Here is a 20,308-nt window from a genome sequence, read left to right on the forward strand (position 1 = left end):
AGGCTGAAAGGGGGAGAACAGGGAGAAAGAGGCCGGCCCCGTAAAGAGGACTTGTATGAACTGGCCTCAAAAGTGAACATTAATTTTTTATTACACACACACACAGTCTGCACCACAGGTCAGCGTATCTCTTTTCATTTTATAGAAAGGCAATGTAGCAACTTGGTGTTGTGAGTAGCAGCGCCAGTTTATGTTTTACGGCGTGAGACTCACAAACTGGACACGGGAGAGAGATGCACCGATGTTTAGGCTGCTTTCAGGATTCCAGAGCAAAAGTTACAAACTTCCCCTTGCTGCCGTCTTTTCAAGACCCGGTTTTACAGCTGCCACTTCCCCTCTGGGACCCAGACCCACCCAATTTTCCAATAAAGAAACCACAGTGAACAGCATTCATCTCCAAGGGAACGCTGCTTTGAAAAGGTACAGATAAAAACCGTTCGCGGCTGAAAGGCAACCGTTCCCCTAGATGGCTGTTAGCCAAGGTCAGCCAGGCGGCCAGCCAGCATGCCTTTTATCGTCTCTTGATCCTTGGAAGTTAAGCATAAAAGAAGCAGCAATGGCTTAAACTTCTCCCATAGTGGAGTGAGTTTATTGTGTCTTGGCAGGCAGGATGAAGGATGCGCTTTTCAGCATCTAGGACAAGATTGGAGGTTGCACTGATCTCGGGCAGACCAATGGTTCACGTAGGCCAAGGTTGTCTACTCAGAGTAGCATCTGCTCTCCGGAAGAGATCTCCTGCAGCCCAGCTAACCTTTTAATGGGGACACCAAGGCAGAACAAATGAAGCTGCCTCATACCAAGTCAAACCATTGGTCCATCTAGCTCAGTATTTTCTATACTGAGCGGCAGGCGCTCTTCAAGATTTCAGGCAGGAGTCCTTCAGGCCTCTGAGTACCAGTTTCAGGGGAGTAACAGCAAGAAAGAGGGCATGCCCTCAACTCCTGCCTCTGGGTTCAAGCGGCATCTGGTGGGCTACTGTGTGAAATAGGATGCTGGACTAGATGGGCCTCCTTGGGCCTGATCCAGCAGGACTGTTCTTATGTTCCAAGCCATAGCTGGAGATGCTGCCAAGCTATGAACCTGGGATCTTCTGCATGCAAAGCAGATGCTTTACCACTGAACTATGGGTCCATACCCAATTGTTTTATTAGACCAGATCAGGGAGGAGGCCGTAGCTCAGTGGAAGAGCACGTTCGCATGCAGCAGGTCCGAGGAGTTCAACCCCTGGCACCTCCTGGTAGGGCTGGGAAGCAACATAGGAACATAGGAAGCTGCCATATACTGAGTCAGACCATTGTTCTATCTAGCTCAGTACTGTCTTCACAGACTGGCAGAGGCTTCTCCAAGGTGGCAGGCAGGAATCTCTCTTAGCCCTATCTTGGAGAAGCCAGGGAGGGAACTTGGACCCTTCTGCTCTTCCCAGAGTGGCTCCATCCCCACAGGGGAATCTCTTCCAGTGCTCACTCTTCTAGTCTCCCATTCATATGCAACCAGGGCGGATCCTGCTTAACTAAGGGGACAAGTCATGCTTGCTACCACAAGACCAGCTTTCCTCAACCTGGGCCCTTCTGTGTCCTACCACCAAGTTACAGCCTCTTCCCTAATCTGGCCTAATTTAGATAATCAGCAGCAACCACATTAACTGGGCAAGCGGTGCTTTTAAGGAACAGAAGAATCTCTTAAGGCAGCAGGTCCCTTTCCTCTAGTTTGATTGCAGAAAGCTCCTCCTCAAATCCTCACAGTAGTTTCCCACCCCCTTCCGCATGGAGCACAAACTCCTTTGCCTTCAAAGCTCCCTGGGAGTTCAACTTCTCTGCCCTTATTTACCACTTCTCTGCACACTGTCTTTGCTCCTCCAGTTCTGCCATTGGCAGCTACCCCATGGTCTCCAGCTCTCTTTAAAAACTCTGCCCGCTCTCCCTCGCTGTTCCTAACGCTTGGAATCTCTTCCCAGAACACATACATGATCAATCTCTTCCATGAAGCTTTTACCTTCAAAGGGATGCTAAACTCAATGGAGACCCGATACACACTTCTGGTATTCATCTCAACAAAGGCATCACTCCAATGGCCAATATCATGCCGTAACGCATTACATCATAAAGATACAAGGGTAGAGTGAAGCCTCCATTTGCATCATGGCCAACAGCAGCTTTCAGTTCAGTGCCAGGAGTTTTGGCTGTGTGTAACTCTAATCCTTTTCTAACTTCTACACCCAGCTTAACCCCTCATTCCCAGCTGAACTGAAGACTAAGGCCTGGGCATGCAAATAGCCCCTGCGCAGGCACGGCCACCTTCAAAATGGCTGCTGCGAGCCAAGAGAGGGCCAGAAAGGCCCGAAAATGGGCCAAATAGGCCCAGAAAAGACCAGAAGGGAGGCCGGCAGGGGAGGGGGAAGCTGCAGATATGCCCCCTCCCGCAGCTGCACCCCTGGAGGTGGCAGAATGACTCCGGGCCCAGTGGTGAGTTTAATTTTTTTTAACATTTCGAACCCCGGACCGGCTCAAATATAACCCGAACCTGGTGCAGGGGGCGGTTGGGGGTGTGCAAAACTGAACATGCCCGGTCCGGTTCAAATTTGATCTGGACTTGAATTGAACCAGGCAAACTGATTTGTGCACACCGCTACTGTAAAGCACCATCGGCACATAGGATACCAGCATAGGAAGCTGTGGAAACAGCATAGGAAGCTGTGGAAACAAGCACATGGCCATTGTGGATTCCTGGCTGCAGAATACGGTCAATTCCAAATTTGCCCGAATCAAAGACAACTCTGAATTTAAAATGAGCCCATTTAAAGAAAAGCTAAAAAAGGTTTCACCTGTATTTTCCCAAAAGGGAGAGGACTCTGAATCTAAGACGACTGCCCAATTTCTAGTTTCAAAGAACCAGGAAAACAAGTCTAGGAACTTGGATTCAGATAAATACAGCATATTTGTTGGTATATAGATGCAAGTTGTGTTATTTTTGCATTGGAAAGAAAAAAAGTATAATGCAAGTTGAGTTGAGCCATTTTCCTACAAAGTAGATGTCTTCAATTCCTTCCACCTTGCCCCTATTCAGCAGGGACTTGGTGGGATAGTTGGGAAGAGGGCATCTTCAGGAAGACTCTAGACATATAAATCACAGTTAACTCCCTGTCCTAGTTACGAATGACCCTCTAATGTCCGGAATATCCTCTACATATTGTCATTAGTCCTCTTATTCTTCCAAGATAAGGTCTTTCCTGGGGGCTGCTTGTTAATTTTCTGTATTCCCAGCAGATGCACTGAGAAGGGGAGGTTTAGCATGTTAAGCCAAGCCTCCTCCCTGCTGTAGTTCCATGTCATTTATTCTGCACCCATGCTGCAGAATTTGTCCTGCCTGTTCTTTGCTTGGTGCTGTTTTGCTCATACCTTCCGATTTGGGCATGTCCAACTGGGCCAGACTGGATTATACTTCCTCCCAATTTGGCTCATGGAGGGAAACAAGAATGCGCCTGCCCACTTCCGACTTCCAAAACTGCCCCCATGTTTTCACCATCCCATTTGTGACCAGTGAAAATGAGGGGCATTTCAGCAGCCTCTCGCAGGGGCCAAGTCAGTAGTGGCTGGTGCGGGCGATACCGGGGGTGGGAGATCGGCTCTGCCACTCACCCAGCCACCAGCAGGGATTGGCTCTGCGGAAGCCAGGTGAGTGCGCTGCAGCTTGGAGCAGCTTGCCGGTGCTGCTGCAGTGGAGGTAAGCATCTTCTAAATCGTGCTTAAAGGTGCCTCTTGCCACCGCCGCCCCCTGGTGGCACCAGACCGGCCACTACTGGGCCAAGTTATTGGAAGGGGGACATGGAAGTTAGGAACATAGGAAGCTGCCATATACTGAGTCAGACCATAGGTCCATCTAGCTCAGTATTGTCTTCACAGACTGGCAGCGGCTTCTCCAAGGTTGCAGGCAGGAATCTCTCTCAGCCCTATCTTGGAGATGCTGCCAGGGAGGGAACTTGGAACCTAGACACTCTTCCCAGAGTGGCTCCATCCCCTGAGGGGAATCTCTTCCAGTGCTCACTCTTCTAGTCTCCCATTCATATGCAACCAGGGCGGACCCTGCTTAGCTAAGGGGACAAGTCATGCTTGCTACCACAAGACCAGCTTTCCTCAACCTGGGCCCTTCTGTGTCCTACCACCAAGTTACAGCCTCTTCCCTAATCTGGCCTAATTTAGATAATCAGCAGCAACCACATTAACTGGGTAAGCGGTGCTTTTAAGGAACAGAAGACTCTCTTCAGGCAGCAGTCATGCTTGCCACCACAAGACCAGCTCTCCTCTTACCATTGGTGACAGCATCAGGGCTCCTTGTGCTAACATTTTTTTCTCCCCAAGCCCTCCTTAGCAATGTTCCCTGTATTAACAGATGGTGTTGATTACAACTCCCAGCATCCCCAGCTGCAATGGCATTTGGCAGGGACTATGGGAGTTGTAGTCAACAACCCCAGGGAATCTCTGTTATAGGGAACACTGCTCTTAGTAACACTATATTATCACATAATCCCCGATGGGACGAATCCCACCATTCTAAAATAGCAGCAACCATGCAAAAGATAAAGTAAGACAGTCCTTCAAGGTGTCTAGCCAGTCTCACATGAGAACCTGAAGTTCAGCTGTAGTCCTAATATGGCCAATGTACAATCCAATTTGTGGAGGCCTGGAATGTGTGGTCAATTAATGGATTTTATTGGGGAAATGGGGCATATAATTTGGGCCTACATGCACTGGATTTTTCATACATGGGTTCTGTTTGAACATCATGCACCTCTGTGCGCACAGTCAACAGGAGGCAGCTGTGTTCAGTGTATGTGGAAGGAGGCGGGCGGGCTGGCTGGCTGGAGGGAGGGGTATGGCCCAATCCAGTCCATTGGCACACAGTGTTGGCTATCAGAACTAAGCCCTCTGGGCAGCCTGGCATACCTTAGCTCCAAGACGTTGGTGACGTTTCCGGAAGGGAAGATTCTTCGGATGTAGTTGAAGTCTCCAATGTACAGGCTGCCGTCTGAGCCACAGGTCAGGGCTACGGGAGCCAGGAGCTTGTTGCCATCTGCGAGGCCATTGCAGCTTGGGCAGGAGATGCTCCGCCGGCGCCCGTTCCCCATGATGCTCCCTATGACAGGGGGCTGCTGAGAGATGAACTGGTTCTCTCCGTTTCCTTTGTGCAAGATACCTGGTGAGCAACAAAGGGGGAAAAAAATAAAGTGGGTCTAGTTCTAGTGTCTGTGGGTTGGAGGCTGCGGTCAACATGACCCACAACGTCACAATATGCCCGACTACTTTGCTACAGATGTGTGAAGTTCCAGTGCTGGCAAGAGGTGATCTATCTATGCGTACATGAGGCAACCCTCTCTTTCTATGGGGCGGTTTGTGGGGCAGGAGTCACAGAAGCTCATTTGAACAGAATGTGCTCTGTTTTTGCCTGCATGGCTGGAGACCCTCATGGTGCAGAAGCCAATGAACAAGTGGGGAGTGATCATACTACAAGCTGAATTTCTGGTGTGCCCGAAGAGCTGAGACACAATTTTGCATTGCACTTATAATTGCATTTTTTGTGGTCAAAAGGCCTTTGAGATTGTTCTACAAACTGTTTTGCTGGGTTGGATCCAAAGTTCATGCTGATGCTCTTCCCAGAGCAGCCCCATCCCCAAAGGGGAATATCTTACAGCACACACACGTAGTCTCCCATTAAAATGCAAACCAGGCCGGACCCTGCTTAGCAAAAGGGGCAATTCATGCAGGCTACCACAAGACCAGCTCTCTTGGAGACCTGCACCACTGTCTATCAGCAACCAACCAGAGGCTCCTGTGATGTTCACAAGCAGAAAATGACTGCATTACCAATTGAAGTAGCCCTGGAACAGCAGATAATGGTTCATTCTGCTGTTCCAGGACTACTTCAAATGGTAATGCAAAGTATTCTGCTTCTGACTCCTCAAGAAAAATTCAGGGGACGTGCCACGGTGGGTGGGATGTGAACACCCTACAAGCAGCCTGGACCATTTGATGGGGTGGGGAGGTGTGCCCACCAGTGGCGCCTTCTGCTTCAAAGGAGCCAGCGTGGTGTAGTGGTTAGAGTGCCAGACTAGGACTGGGGAGACCTGAGTTCAAATCCCCATTCAGCCAAATACTTTCTGGGTGACTCTGGGCCAGTCACTTCTCTCTCAGCCTAACCTACTTCACAGGGTTGTTGTGAGGAGAAAACTGAAGTATGTAGTACACCGCTCTGGGCTCCTTGGAGGAAGAACGGGATATAAAATGTTAATAATAATAATAATAATAATAATAATGTTCAGACCTGCATTAATTTGGTGCTTCAGTCCTGCCTTACCCTATATTTCATGTCCCTGCTCCTAAAGTATGTGCCAGTTGTACAGAACATGACCCAGGACTTCTGTGTAAATGCCTTCTGTGTGCAGCTTTGACTCTCAAGTGCCTTATCTTGCAAGCTTGGAAGGACCAAATATCCCCTGCATCATCTTGTAGATCAATCTACACTCCAACTATGGAGAGATAGCATTTAAAAGCTGCCTCCCGGAGGACACCAAACACCTATCTTGGTAACATATGCCCATGCCACATAGCACAGGTTACCTTTCAGTAGGCTTTTCCTGTGGGACCCACGGACAGGCCGTGCAACACAAAACACTACATTAACTTTGATTAATGGCATGTTTCCTTTCCTCCCGTTTCCTCCCTCCACCACTCCTTTCCCTCCCCATTGTGCACTTAGTCCACAACATGTTTGTGTTACTGACTGACATTCTGTGCAAAGGAATGTGGGTGGCAGCTTCTCCTGTGTGTTGCATTGGCGTAAGCACTGTTGACGATCATGTGCTCCAGTGCAGTGCCACTCGGGCTTAAAGTTCTGCAAATGCAGTTGGGCAACAGGAGGCCCATTGGAGATCATGGGCATCCTGTGTTTGTGCAACTTTACACCAGAGCAGAATTTTGCTGCAGCACAACAGCGTCAGTAGTGTTTACACAACACAGCAGAATCTTTGCGCAAAGTGTCAGCCACTCTCAATTTTCTTTAAAAAATGGAAACTTGATAATAAGAAAAAAATATCCTGCTTCTCAAAATGGAAATTCCATTTAGCTATAATGGCTTGTAGCGGATTAAAGCCTTTGTCTCAGAGCAGCTGACGTGAAGTGGGGTGGGGATTCTGAATCATCCCTGGTGAGCTGCCTGGCAAGGTGTCTCCTAAAACGAATCTATATTTCCGGTAGAATTAAAATGCTGCCGCCACCACCCCTCTTATCGACAGAGCTTGAACCTCCCTGGGTTCGGGGTGGAATCCCAGGGAAAACTCTCTTTATTTTGCGATTGGATGAATACAAAAACCTTCCACGTTTAGGCTTACATGTAATGAGAAAACTGATAGCTGCTGAGCACTTGAGGATGCTTTGGCACCAGGTAAATCCCCTTTCCACCCTCTCTTTTTTCTTGGGTTAAAAACCGACTCTGAGAGGCTTGTAAAAAGAAAATAACAAAAAACCCCAACACCCAGTTTTATTCAATTACTAGAGATTGCTTCTGTCTGAGGTATTTAAGTTTTAAATACACTCAAAAATACTTAGTAGGTTACAAAAATAGGTTGTCCTAGGCAACCTGTTTATAGAGTCCTTGCAACACCCTAAGTAGGGTAGGCGTAGGCTAGTGTTTCTTATTTTAATTATGTTACAGGTAAACAATAATAGAACAGTATCAGGAATATGCAAAAGCACACACATACAAAGAAATAACAACAACAACAACAAACATTTATATCTCGCTTTTCCTCCAAGGAGCCCAGAGCGGTGTACTACATACTTAGGTTTCTTCTCACAACAACCCTGTGAGGTAGGTTTGGCTGAGAGATACATGACTGGCCCAGAGTCACCCAGCAAGTCTCATGGCTGAATGGGGATTTGAACTCTGGTCTCCCCAGTCCTAGTCCAGCACTCTAGCCACTACACCACGCTGGCTTAAAATATTAGTTCCTAACAAACAGTCTGACTATACAAACTGTTACCTATGCTGAATTCCCTTTCCCTTGAACTCACCTGATTCCTGATGAGAATCAAGCTCCCTGCAATCCTTTCTTTCAAGGATCTACAGAGTTATTCCATGAGAGGAGTAGTGGTTGGTGGGGATTGGAGCAGGGGTGGGGGCAGGGGAGAACCTGGTCACAGAGGCAGAAGCCTACCCCCCTACCTCTTTCCATGCCAGCAGGCTTGGGTATTTACCCAAGCCTGCCAGCACTGAGGAAAACAGAAAGCTAGAAAGAAAAAAGAAGAAAAGCAGGGGCAAAAGTAAAAAACAGAAAAGTTTTGTGAGGTGGGGGAAGAAGGCAGAAAGCAAAAAAGCCAGGGCAAGAAGCAGGGAGAAAGCAGAATGCAAGGGCAAAAGGCAGAAAGAAGGACAGAAGGGAGAAAGCAGGGATTGCATCCCTCGCTCCTCCCACCAAACAAACAACAAGCTAGTAAAAGATCAGACTTAGCAGCAGCCAGGGAATCCCCCAGAGCAGGGAGCTTCCTCCAGCCCCTCCTTCCCTGTCTGCAACTTCCTCTTGTGGTCTTACTGGCTGGAACAGCTGCTACTTAAGCTGCTCCAGCCAGTCTGATTCCTATGGGGCTCCTCCTGGCACTGCCCCCAAGAAGAAGGGGGAAATGTATTTAAAATATACTCCCCGAAGAAACCAAGAAGTGTATTTTTAACCCATTATTTTAGTTCTTCCTGGGAGTCAGTGCCAGGAGGAGCCCGCTAGGAATCAGATTGGCTAGAGCAGCTTGATCAGCAGCTGTTTCAGCCAGTAAGACCAAAACAAGAAGTTACAGGCAAGGGAGGAGTAGCTGGAAGAAGCTCCCTGCTCTGAAGATTTCCCTGGCTGCTGGTAGGTCTGATCCGTTATTAGCTTATTTGTTTTTGTTAGGAGGGACACTGCCCCTCCTGCCCAGCCACCGCTACATGAGAGAAACCTCCATGCTAGTTTCAACGATGAGAGAGAAACACTCCATTGCCCCTCACTAAGCCTTTTTGTACCCGTTTCTCTCCAACAGAGACCACCTTTCTTGTTCCCAGAATTCCCAGCAACCGCTCTCTAGGTCCCACCCACCTGGTGTACTGATTGGCTGCCCTGGTGTTCACCAGCCTGTCAGTCGAGGCAAGGGTTCACTCCCTGTTAACTCTTTAGAGGGAGGGGAGGCTGATCACTACACGGCTAATAGTCAGGCATACACCCACCATCCGAGAAACAAATGTGAGTCATCTCCGGTCATATCCCTGCCGCTCTCACTCTCTACCCATTTCTGTGCCATGTAAGGACTGGCATGTGGCCACTATTCTGTATCTCGAGTGCAGTAGGGTATTCCCCTTTGGGGATGGGGCTGCTCTGGAGAAGTCACAACAAGCTGATTTGGCGCACTATTGTAATACGTAAGTGGTGTTCTATCGCTAGCCACAGCTCAAGATCAAAGCTAAGCTGCCCACCTATTTGTGTATGCACCTGCATTTTCCCCTTGATCTGGGAAGAGAGGAGTTCACTCCTCCTTTGATGATGGCAGAGCTAAGAACAAGCTCTGTCGAAAAGAAATCCTTGTGATGGATTTGCAGGGGCTGATTTTTCTCCAGCTTCATCCATGCACGCAAAGGAGTTGGCACACTATGTAGGTTACAATAAATAATTTGTTAGCAATATACGTGGGTGTGTGTGTGTGCATGTGTGTGTTTCCCTCCCATTTTAGTTGAATTATTAATGGTGAAAAAGCAACTGCACATTGTGCAGCCTTATCAGCCTTGTGCTATTTTCATAATTGCCACTGAAGGTGGGGGTGGAGGTAAAAGCCAACTTACCGCTCTGGATGTTGAGGGCGTGGTGCTTGTCCAAAGACCACCCTCCGAGTTTGGAAGAGTCAATTTCGTAACCTTGAAGCACTGCCGTCCTCTTCTCCCACAGGATCAAGTCAGGACACGATTCGTATTCGTAGCCCACCGAAACTGGGAGCGAGACAGGAAAAGGGAGAGTGGATGGGGGGAAGAGACCCATAGCTTAATTATTCTCGAAATGCACACTCAGCATATAATAGAGACTTATAATTGGGCACCTGGGTGGGCAGAAGGGCACTTCTGCAGGCTAGAACCCATTCTTATTTAAAACACCATCACGTTCATACAGAGTCTTCCTCTTGAAAGGCTACTGCACACTGCGAAAAAGGTCAGCTAGTAGCTGTTGAACAAATGTGCTAATTATTTAAAAATTGCTGGATCAGGGACATGTTTATTAGACATGTTGGAACGCTCAAGGTCTCTCCCTGGTTTGCATTTTGTGCCTTTATGCAACTTTGCTGGCCAGGGGAGACCACTGAATCGGGTAATGGTAAAGTGTGTCATCGAGTCAGTGTTGACTCCTGGCCACCACAGAGCCCTGTGGTTGTCTTAGGTAGAATACAGGAGGGGTTTACCATTGCCACCTCCTGCCAGTATGAGATGATGCCTTTCAGCATCTTCTTATATTGCTGCAGCCCGATATGGGTGTTTCCCATAGTCTGGGAAACATACCAGCGGGGATTCGAACCGGCAACCCCTGGCTTGCTAGTCAAGTCATTTCCTCAAAAAGCAGAAACTCAGAAACAGTGCTGCTGTTCAAACCCCACAGCCTTTTCAGGGTTACTGGGCAAGCAGCAAGCAGGATAATGGTCAGTTTATCAGAGGCTGAAGTTTGTTTGGAACACCAGAAGGGCAGGTCCAGTTCGGGGGGTGGGGGGGAACACACCTTCCTCGTTTCATCCACTGCTCTGTGCAGGAGGACATATAAGGGCTGTTTTCACAACCTGTAACTGGGTGGGACAAGTGTCTTGCCCAGCTTTCGTTACTGTGATCTTTGGTCATGTTTTCTGATCATGACGCTTGGTGATGTGTGAGTTAAAAGCAATGGAGGAGGAGGAGGGGAAAGTGACCGTGTGGGAGGCGGGCACAGGATCCGTCGGCATTGTCCTACCCACCATCTTTACCCAGCATATTGCCAAGGTGGAAGGAAATGGCATTAAAATGCATTGGTAGTGTGAGCTGCAGGGATGCCGGTTACCCCAAGTCTTCAAAAGTTTAATCTATGAGTTCCAACTTCCGGGGGGGAGGGGCGGAGATGACCTTGCCTCTTATGCACAAACATGGAGGCATTACGGACCAGGCCAGTTCGGTTCTGCAAACCCCCCCAAACAGTCGGGGGTGTTTGGTCAGGGGTCGAACCAAACAGGGGATGGTTCGGTTCAACCCCGAATGGTCGGACCTGTTTGCACATCCCTAGGAGGCATAGGATTTTGGAGTATGAAGGGTCCTTGGAGGTCATCCAGTCCAGCCCTCTGCTCAGTGCAGGAAGCTGCTAAGGCATCCCTGAGAGGTGACCACCCTGCCTCTGTTTGAAAATTTCCAGTGATGAGAGATGGAGAGTCCATCACTGTACAAGACCCACTGTTCCACCATCTCATGTAAATGGACACGAAGAAACATTAAAGTGCCATGTATTCACATCCCGACATGATTGCACACCCCACTGGTGAACAGTGTTACCTCTAATTCCCCCCCGCCCCATCTCTGTGTGGAATGAGTTTTGTCCTAGGCGGCAGCATCAAGGCAGTGTGCGCGCACATACCAGGGCATTCCTGGTTCACCCTGAGTGGGATCTAAAATTAACTGAGCGGACATAAAGAACAACAACCTTGAGTGTGCATGTTCATGCACACACCTTAGAGCAGGGCTGCTCAACTTTGGCCCACCTGCAGATGTTGGCCTACAACTCCCATAATCTCGGGCTATTGACCACTGCGGTTGGGGATTATGGGAGTTACAGTCCAAAAACAGCTGGGCGGCCTAAGTTGAGCAGGCCTGCCTTAGAGGGAACACTGCTGGTGAAGCTTACTCGGAGTGGTTAACATAGATTTTTAGGACAATTGTGGACCACTTCGGATGATACTTCCCTAGCCCACATGATTAGAAGGGGGATGTGCCGAGACGCACCTGCCATGATGGTTTGCATGAACCCCTGCTAACTTGGCAAAGAGGCACCTTTTAACGTGGTGATTCTCTTTATTTAGCAGGGGGAGAGTAACTGGCCCTATCCAGCCCCAGCACAGTACCTCTAGTTACTGTTGCTGGTGTCTATCTTACATTTCTTTTTAGATTGTGAGCCCTTTGGGGACAGGGAGCCATCTAATTTAATTTAATTTAATTTAATTTAATTTAATTTCTCTTTGTAAACCTCCCTGAGCCATTTTTGGAAGGACGGTATAGAAATCCAATGAATGAATGAATGAATGAATGAATATCCTGACACACTACTAACAATCGCAATCTAAAAAGAAACATAAGATAGACACCAGCAATAGCCACTGGAGGGATGCTGTGCTAGGTATGGATAGGGCCAGTTGCTCTCCCCTTGCTCAATAAAGAGAATCATTTTTTCACTTTTAAAAGGTGCCCCTTTGCCCAGTTATCAGGGGCACACTCCTGGCATATCGCTTCATCGCCCAATTAAACTAAGGCATTGTCGCTTCTAGGCACACATGCAACCTCTTACCAAAGGCTTCAGATAACCCGTACACCTTCTGGCTGTAGACATCGGTTTTGTCCCATATGAAGTAATAGGAGAGATCTGGGGCTGCAGCAAACCACTTCCGGAAGAGGCGTCCCTCGACAGCAACCATGAGGTGGACTTTCATGAGGTTGAAGGGGATGGTGGGATGGGTCAAGCTGATCCTCAGGACCGATTTGTAGCCAGACGTCCGACTGCTCAGGTAGCTCAGCTTGATTTTACTGCCTGAAATTTTGATCTCTTCTTGCAAGGCCTAGAAAAATCCAAACACAACTAAAAATCAGCCACAGTGGCCAATAGTCAGGAATGGTGGGAGTTGTAGGGGGTCTAGATGTTGGGAACCATTTAGGACCTGAGATCATCGCTCCCAGGCCTCTCACTGAGGCTCTACACATGATCAGTGTGTAGAGCCTAATAGGGTTTGGTGGAGAGAGAGGATTACCCGCCCCCCCTGCACACGAGCAGCAAGCCCACCCTGGGTGGTTGGATCAGCTGTCCACACAACTACCGGCTCCGTCATGGAGTCATTAGGGGTGGCGGGGATCGGGGTCCACTTGGCTCCCCGGGAGTCCCAGGTGCCCACGAGTGTGCAGGACATTCTGGGGAGATCCCCGAGGCCGGCAGGCTTGCTGTTGCCTCCCGGTCGGGGGTCTACTCACGAGTTGCCGAGGCGCGGAGCCACGCTGTGGTGACTCACAATCAACCCAAGAAGTGCTTCCAATTCACTGGGAACCAGACACCAAAAAGTGGTTAACTTCAGGCAGCAAATGCCGCCTTGAAAGGGGCCTTCGCTCTTGTGTGCGAGAGAACAAGGAATGCCCCCTTCGAAGATTGCACTCCAGAGACACACGTGCACATCACTCAGGCACAACCAGAATATGCATGTTGCTCCAGAACTGTTCCTGCTCATATGCAAATTGATGCAGATTTGAGATGATAAGCAATAAATAACGATGCAAATGAAAGGGCTCGACTGACTGGTCGACTAAAATGTATATCCAATTGGCTAAGATTTCTTTAGCTGGATGACAGCACTCCTTTTAAAACATGCTTCAAAAGAGATGGTTGTGATCTGTCCCCGAGTCAATTTTAATTATAAAAGAATAGAAGGGGCTGCTTTGAGCAATTACTGGAGACCCACACACTTCCCCAGTGGAATAATTTACAAGCCACAAGCCTCAGCATCTCTTGACAAACTGATAGATCAGGGAAGTTAAGGCCCCATTTCCTTGCTCTCATACATATTTACTTTCCCTAATGCCGCCTTTCCCATTTACATAGCTCAACATGTATGCGGGTGAAAAACGACAGAAGCGGGGGGGGGGGGGAAGCCCGGAATTATTTAAAAAAGAAAAAGTATTTTACAAAGGGCATGCTGGGCTCCGACACGGCCCGTTACAAGCTGAGCGGCGTGGGGGGAAAGGGGAGTCGTCCTTTAATGCAATCTGTCTTCACAGCGAGTTCACATGGGAAAGAAGCAGGCAAAAATAACTACAGAGGAAGCGTTCTTGGCAACGTCGTGTCCAATACCGTGTTAGGAAATTATTACTTCTCTCCACTGTGGTCCGTCTTTATTGACTGACTGCTGTTTCACAGGGAAGGTCAATCATGAGAGAAAACAGCGATGAACAAATGCGATGAAAGGCTTTGGGAAGGATTTGGTAAAGAACAGTGAAGGAATGAGGGGAAAACATCAAAATGGCGGCAAGTCTGGACTCACGGGGTGCATCGATACTAAAAAAGAGAGAGGATGTTTTATACTGTTTTAACCGTCATGGCTCTCTGAAAGACTCCTGCAGTTGTGCCAGGCAAGTGAGGAATTTGTTACTGGGCACAGAATTAAGCCACTTGGGAATCCTGGTTTGCATCTATATATTTAATCCTCGTAGAAGTGCCTGATGTGTGGGGAGTGGGTCCCGGCACTCAGCTGATTGGCTGAGCTACGGAGGCGTCGGATTGGCTGGGCACCAGCAGTCGGCACCACTCGGGGGGGCGGTGGGCCGTTTGGGGAAGCTGGCGGCAAGGCGGCTGGCCGCTTAGGGAAGCGTGCGGCTGGCGGTGGCCTGCTTGGGGAGGCGGGCGGGCGGTCCAGGTCGGGAGGAGAAGGGGCAGTGGGGCCAAGTCCCAGTGCCCGTTTGAGGCTGGGTTGGGAGGGGAATGGGGAGAGGGGGCAAGAAGCGAGACTGGGGCAGGAGGCGGAGGGAGGGAGGGAGGGCAGGAAGAGAGACTGGGGAAGGACGTGGTGGGGGGGGATGTAGAAGAAACAACTAACCAATTGAATTCTCCCAACTAAACCCCTAAAAGTAAGTAAACTACCGCACAGATGGTCTGTGCGGGTTCAGCTAGTTAAACAAAACAAAACAGGGTTCTAGATCTCATCACTAGGGGCCATAACAGCTCACTGAGGCAGATGGGCTTTTGCTCAGGGGTAGAGCATCTGCTTTGAATGTGGAAGGTCCCAGGTGCAATCCCTGGCATTTTCGGGAAGGGATTGGGAAAGAGTCCTGCCTGAAACCTTGGACAGCTGCTGCCAGTCACTGCAGACAATCCTGAGCTAGATAGACTAACGTTTGCTTCAGCAGAAGACAGTTTCATTTGCCCTGTTACTGTAGCTTTGAAAGAGATCCTTGCCCGCCTTCATGACCAACAGAATGTGAACTTTGAAACAACAATGGAGGAGAGCTGGTCTGGTGGTAACAAGCATGACCTGTCCCCTTAGCTAAGCAGGGTCCACCCTGCTTGCATATGAATGGGAGACTAGAAGTGTGAGCAGTGGAAGATATTCCCCTCAGGGGATGGAGCCGCTCTGTGAAGAGCAGAAGGTTTCAAGTTCCCTTCCTGGCAGCATCTCCAAGATAGGGCGGAGAGAGATTCCTGTCTGCAACCTTGGAGAAGCCACTGCCAGTCTGTGAAGATAATAATGAGCTAGACAGACCAACGGTCTGACTCAGTATATGGCAGCTTCCTATGTTCCTAACTTAAACATTTTTAAATCGGTATAATCTCTTCAGAGTGTAGAATTCAACTGTGCTTGGCATAGCATTTGGGCTTTTTTTTTAAGGGCAGATCAGTGCTGGGGCTAAGTGGCTTGCTAAGGCAGGGGGGAAAGGAGGGCAGGGCGACCCACCAGCTACGTAGGCAGCAGTGGTACTTGGGGTGCAAGGGAGAGAGAGAGAGAGAGAGAGAGAGAGAGAGAGAGAGAGAGAGAGAGAGAGAGAGAGAGAGAGGACTTGGGTGGCACTGATGGAAAGCCTAAGTTGTCTCTCAAGAGATTTGGGAACAGAAAGATGGACAGTGAGTGACTCTTGCAAGACCCAAGAAAATGTGCTGGGCCCCTGTGGTGTTCCAAGATCCTAGACCTGGGGAGGTAAGGCAAGGTCAAGAAGGACTCTCCAGGGGCCCCCAAAGCCCAGAGAGAGGGTACAACATGACAAGGCGGAAACAAGTAACCTGGAGACCCCTTCCCCTCTGTTTTGTAGATACCACTCCTAGAGGCCCAGAAGAATGAGGAACTCTGGACATCAGCATTCATCCCATTGCTGATGGAAGACAAATGCAATAAAAGGACATCACTGATATGTGGACTCCTCCTATCTTGTCCTGAAAATTCATTGGGTTTCTCAACTGTCCCTGCCAAACACTTGAGGAATTTTTTGAGTGTTCGACATGAACACCTGAAAAACTCAGGGCCAGCCATTTTGAGCAAGGGAAATTTGCATTTCAAGCTCCATCTATTTAAAATTTATTTATTTATTTAAAATATTTCTATACCGCCCAGAACTTGTGTCTCTGGGCGGTTTACAATTAAAATCATTTAAAACATTAAATCAATTAACAAATTAAAATCATTTAAAAGATTAAAAACATTTAAAACCCAGTATTAAAATTATTTAAAACTATAAATTTAATTAAAAGCCTGGGTGAATAAATGTGTCTTCAGCGCCGTTTAAAAAGTTGCCAGAGATGGGGAGGCTCTTATTTCAACAGGGAGCGCATTCCTAAGTCCAGGGGCTGCAACGGAGAAGGCCCGATCCCGAGTAGCCACCAGATGAGTTGGCGGCAGCTGCAGGCGAACCTCTCCAGATGATCTTAGCAGGCAGTGGGGCTCATGGTGAAGAAGACATTATCTTAAATACCCAGGGCCTAAGCTGTTTAGGGCTTTATAGGTAATGAAAAGCACCTTGTATTTTGCCCAGAAACGTATTGGGGGCTAGTGCAATTCCTTCAAGACAGGAGTAATATGGTATCTCCTAGATGACCCAGAGACCAACCTGGCTGCCGCGTTCTGAACCAACTGCAGTTTCCGGACTTCGTACAAAGGCAGCCCCACATAGAGCACATTGCAGTAATCCAGCCTAGAGGTTACCAGCAGATGTACCACTGTTTTGAGGTCGTTCATCTCAAGAAACGGATGCAGCTGGTGTATCATCCAAAGCTGATAAAAAGCACCTCTGGCCACTGCCTCAACCTGGGAGACCAGGGAGAGGTTCGGATCCAGAAGCACCCCCAGACTGCATACCTGTTCCTTCTGGGGAAGCGTGACCCCATCCAGAACAGGCAGATTAAAATAGTCTCCCAAGTCTCAACCCCACACAATAAAAACCTCTGTCTTATCTGTATTCAGCCTCAGTTTGTTATCCCTCATCCAGCCCATTACTGCCTCCAGGCAGGCATTTAGGGAGGTTATGCCTTCTCCTGATAATGCTGACATGAAGAAATAGATTTAGGTGTCATCAGCATATTGATAACACCCTGCACCAAATCCTCTGATTGATCTCTCTCAGCGGTTTCATGTAGATGTTAAACAACATCAGAGACAATTTGGAGCCCTGAGGGACACCATACAAAAGTTCAGATTTTGAAGAACAGTCTCCAAGAGACACCATCTGGAATCTGCCCGTGAGGTATGAGCGGAACCACTGCAAAGCAGTGCCTCCCACCCCCAACCCCCTCAGACGCTCCAGAAGGTTACCATGGTCAATAGTATCGAAAGCCACCAAGAGATCTAAAAGGATCAACAGACTCACACTCCCTCTGTCAATTCCCAATTGGAGATCATCTATCAGGCTGACCAAGGCAGTCTCCACCCCATAGCCCACCTGAAAGCCAGTTTTAAATCTTGCCCCCTTTCTACTCTTAGGCAGTGGCAGCTGAGCAAGAATCAGAGGGAGAAAAAGGGGACCAAGAGACCACCTTTTCTGGATTCCTTTCCCCTGCTTTGTTTTTCCTGCATGCTTCAAGGCCTCGGGTGATAGATCTGAGTCCTTTTCTTTTCCTTGTTTCTCGGCTATTGCATTGTAAATAACAGAGCTCTGGGAGCGAAGGGCTTTTTCTCCAGCAGAGACAATTGCAGATTTTCTCTGCTGGCGACTGTTGTTAACTAGCTTTTTCTGTCAGTCTATCAGATATGAGCAGAAACAAATAATGGCAGTGTGGGCAGCAAGCTTTAAATATGAAAAGTATGCAAATACTTATGTAAATCAGCTGAAGCCCAGAGGGAGAGAAGCCTTTGTGCTTGAGGGAAAGGCAAAGTCTTGTGTATAAAAGGGGAGAGAGGCCACATGTACCTTGCTTGAGCAACAGAGAATGCGGCTGCTTCCTCCTGCTGGCTCTCCCACTCCTCCAGCCCTGCTTTCTGCCTAGATCGTCTCCTGCCTAATCCTGTTCCTGCTGCCTGTCTGCTCGCCCTCCAGCTTGCAATCCTTCTAGAACAGGGGTAGGCCACTTTGGTTCTCCAGGTTGTTAGACTACGACTCCCAACAACAACATCCAGGTTGTTCAACTACAACTCTCGTCATCCCCAGTCACAGTTACTTGTGGGAGTTGTAGTTCAGCAACAGCTGGAGAATCAAGATCGCCTGTTCCTGTTCTAGAAAGAACTCCAAGCTATAGCTTAAACTTTGGTAGTGCATGGGTGAGGACATAATGGCAACAATCACAACCAATTTTATTGGCTAGCCGCTCCATAACAAATTGTTCTCTGGCATGTTCTATGCTTGTTTCCCCCAATGGTATTTTTTTAAAAAATGCAAATCAACTGTGGGTGGTTTCAGGATGAGTAGAGGAATGGAGTGAGGAGGGTGAGGGTGAGGAGGAGGAGGAGGAGGAGAGTGCTTAATCTTTTTTCTTGCCAGCTATTTGTCTACTCAAAATGCTTCCCAGTTACTTTCCCATCTGCTGGGGAAAAGATATAGCATTCCTGTTGCTTTTTTCTCCACTGGGGAGAAACAACTTGGGGAGGTGATTTTGAGTGAACAAATGATTAGCAAAGATGAGGTTAAATGGGTCTCCTTCTCCAGGGCTTCTTAGTCCTCTACTCCAGGCAGATTTAGGGCTTCCGGGAGCTACTTTCCCCCTGCAGAGCCTTGGGTCCTAACAGCACCAAAAGGGAGCTTGGGGAGGCAGAGCCAGTCACAAAATGGCAGCAGAACAAGTTGCAAAAGGGCACCTTGTGCAAAAAATTACATCAACAGAAAAAGAGATTTTAAAATCAAAATCCCCACACTTCCAGAGAATGTCGATGCAGAATAGGAGGGGACCATACCCTCACTCATCCAGACAATCAGATCTACAGCATTGTCTGGAATGGAAGGGAAGCGGAAGAAAGGTGTTTGCAGCGGGAGAAGCAAAGGAAATCTGTCCAGGAGCTACCTGGGGTCCAACCCTACTCGATCCAACCTGAAACCACCTTTACATTACAAAAATAATAAGGGAACTACATATAATATGTAGTGCGGCCCCTAATCTACTGAATTGTTCAGTGACGTAGTCATCGCTGAATGTGGGGGATGGGGAAGGAAGTGCTGAGGGCTGTGGGTTTCCAGGGGCCACCAGGCACCCCTCTCCTGCTCCCCCCTGTCCTGGGTGCTTGAGCCTGGCCCTCTCCAACGTCATCGAGCCAGCACAGAGCTTCCCAGGTCCAAAATTGGACCCTTTAAGGGAGCCCTGTTAGGGCTCAGTGAAAGGCCTGATGAAGGCAGGTTGGTGACTGTGGTGGCAGGCGGGCGGGTGATGGGGGGACTGCAAAGACAAGGGGCAGGGAGCAGGCCCTTCCTCAAATTTTACCCCAGGGCCACCTCCAATCTTGCTATACCCCTGCCCCACAGAGTCCTTGGCTTTGACCAGCACTTCTTGGTCTTAGTCCCTGTTTGGGACTGATAGTGTCTCATACCTTAGTAGTGATAAGGAGGAGCAGGGGAGAACACATCATCCAGAGATTTGCTTTTGCTTCCACCGGCAGGTTCATACCTGGATTTCTGGGACGATGGGCCCTCTTTCTGAGCAGGAGCTGGCAAATGCTGTCAAAGGGGATGGCGAGACGACAGGATTGGGCCGGGCAAAGTTGCTGAGGTCACAGCTTGGGATGTCGTTCTCCTCATGCCTCATGACAATGGTTTCCATGACGAAAAAGCGATCCCACGGCAGCCAGAGGGTATGCTCTTGGGTAATGAAAGGCGCCCGCTCAAAGTGCAAGATGATGGAGATCCCACCATTGGTGACAAGGTCAAAACTGTCAACAGAAACATAGGATGTTATTTAAAAGAAAGAGGTTGAACAAATTAATGTCAAGTGTCCACTGGAGTTATTTTTTGGAGGGGAAAATATTCCCAACTTTAAGTAGGGAGTTAAAATTCTGTTGCTTAGTGCTGCCAAATTTGTAATTACAGAGTTGGAAGCAAGCTAGATCAGTGCCGGTCTGTATCTCCCTCTAATTTCTGCTGC

The 20,308-nt window shown here is 48.6% G+C and overlaps 1 protein-coding gene across 10 annotated transcripts in view; it reads right to left on the minus strand.

Moving 5' to 3' along the window:
- TENM4 (teneurin transmembrane protein 4) overlaps positions 1 to 20,308 on the minus strand; it is a 1,105,140-nt gene that overhangs the window by 50,491 nt on the left and 1,034,341 nt on the right. For all 10 annotated transcript variants that reach the window (XM_053305915.1, XM_053305917.1, XM_053305913.1 and 7 more), the window contains 4 exons: positions 19,835 to 20,096; positions 12,572 to 12,839; positions 9,853 to 9,996; positions 4,941 to 5,190 (listed from right to left, as the gene is read on the minus strand). In XM_053305915.1, the coding sequence (XP_053161890.1) occupies positions 4,941 to 5,190; positions 9,853 to 9,996; positions 12,572 to 12,839; positions 19,835 to 20,096 (924 nt within the window). The remainder of the gene's footprint in view (positions 1 to 4,940; positions 5,191 to 9,852; positions 9,997 to 12,571; positions 12,840 to 19,834; positions 20,097 to 20,308) is intronic.

Source organism: Hemicordylus capensis, chromosome 3 (genome assembly GCF_027244095.1).
Source record: "Hemicordylus capensis ecotype Gifberg chromosome 3, rHemCap1.1.pri, whole genome shotgun sequence".
Lineage (NCBI taxonomy): Eukaryota > Metazoa > Chordata > Lepidosauria > Squamata > Cordylidae > Hemicordylus > Hemicordylus capensis.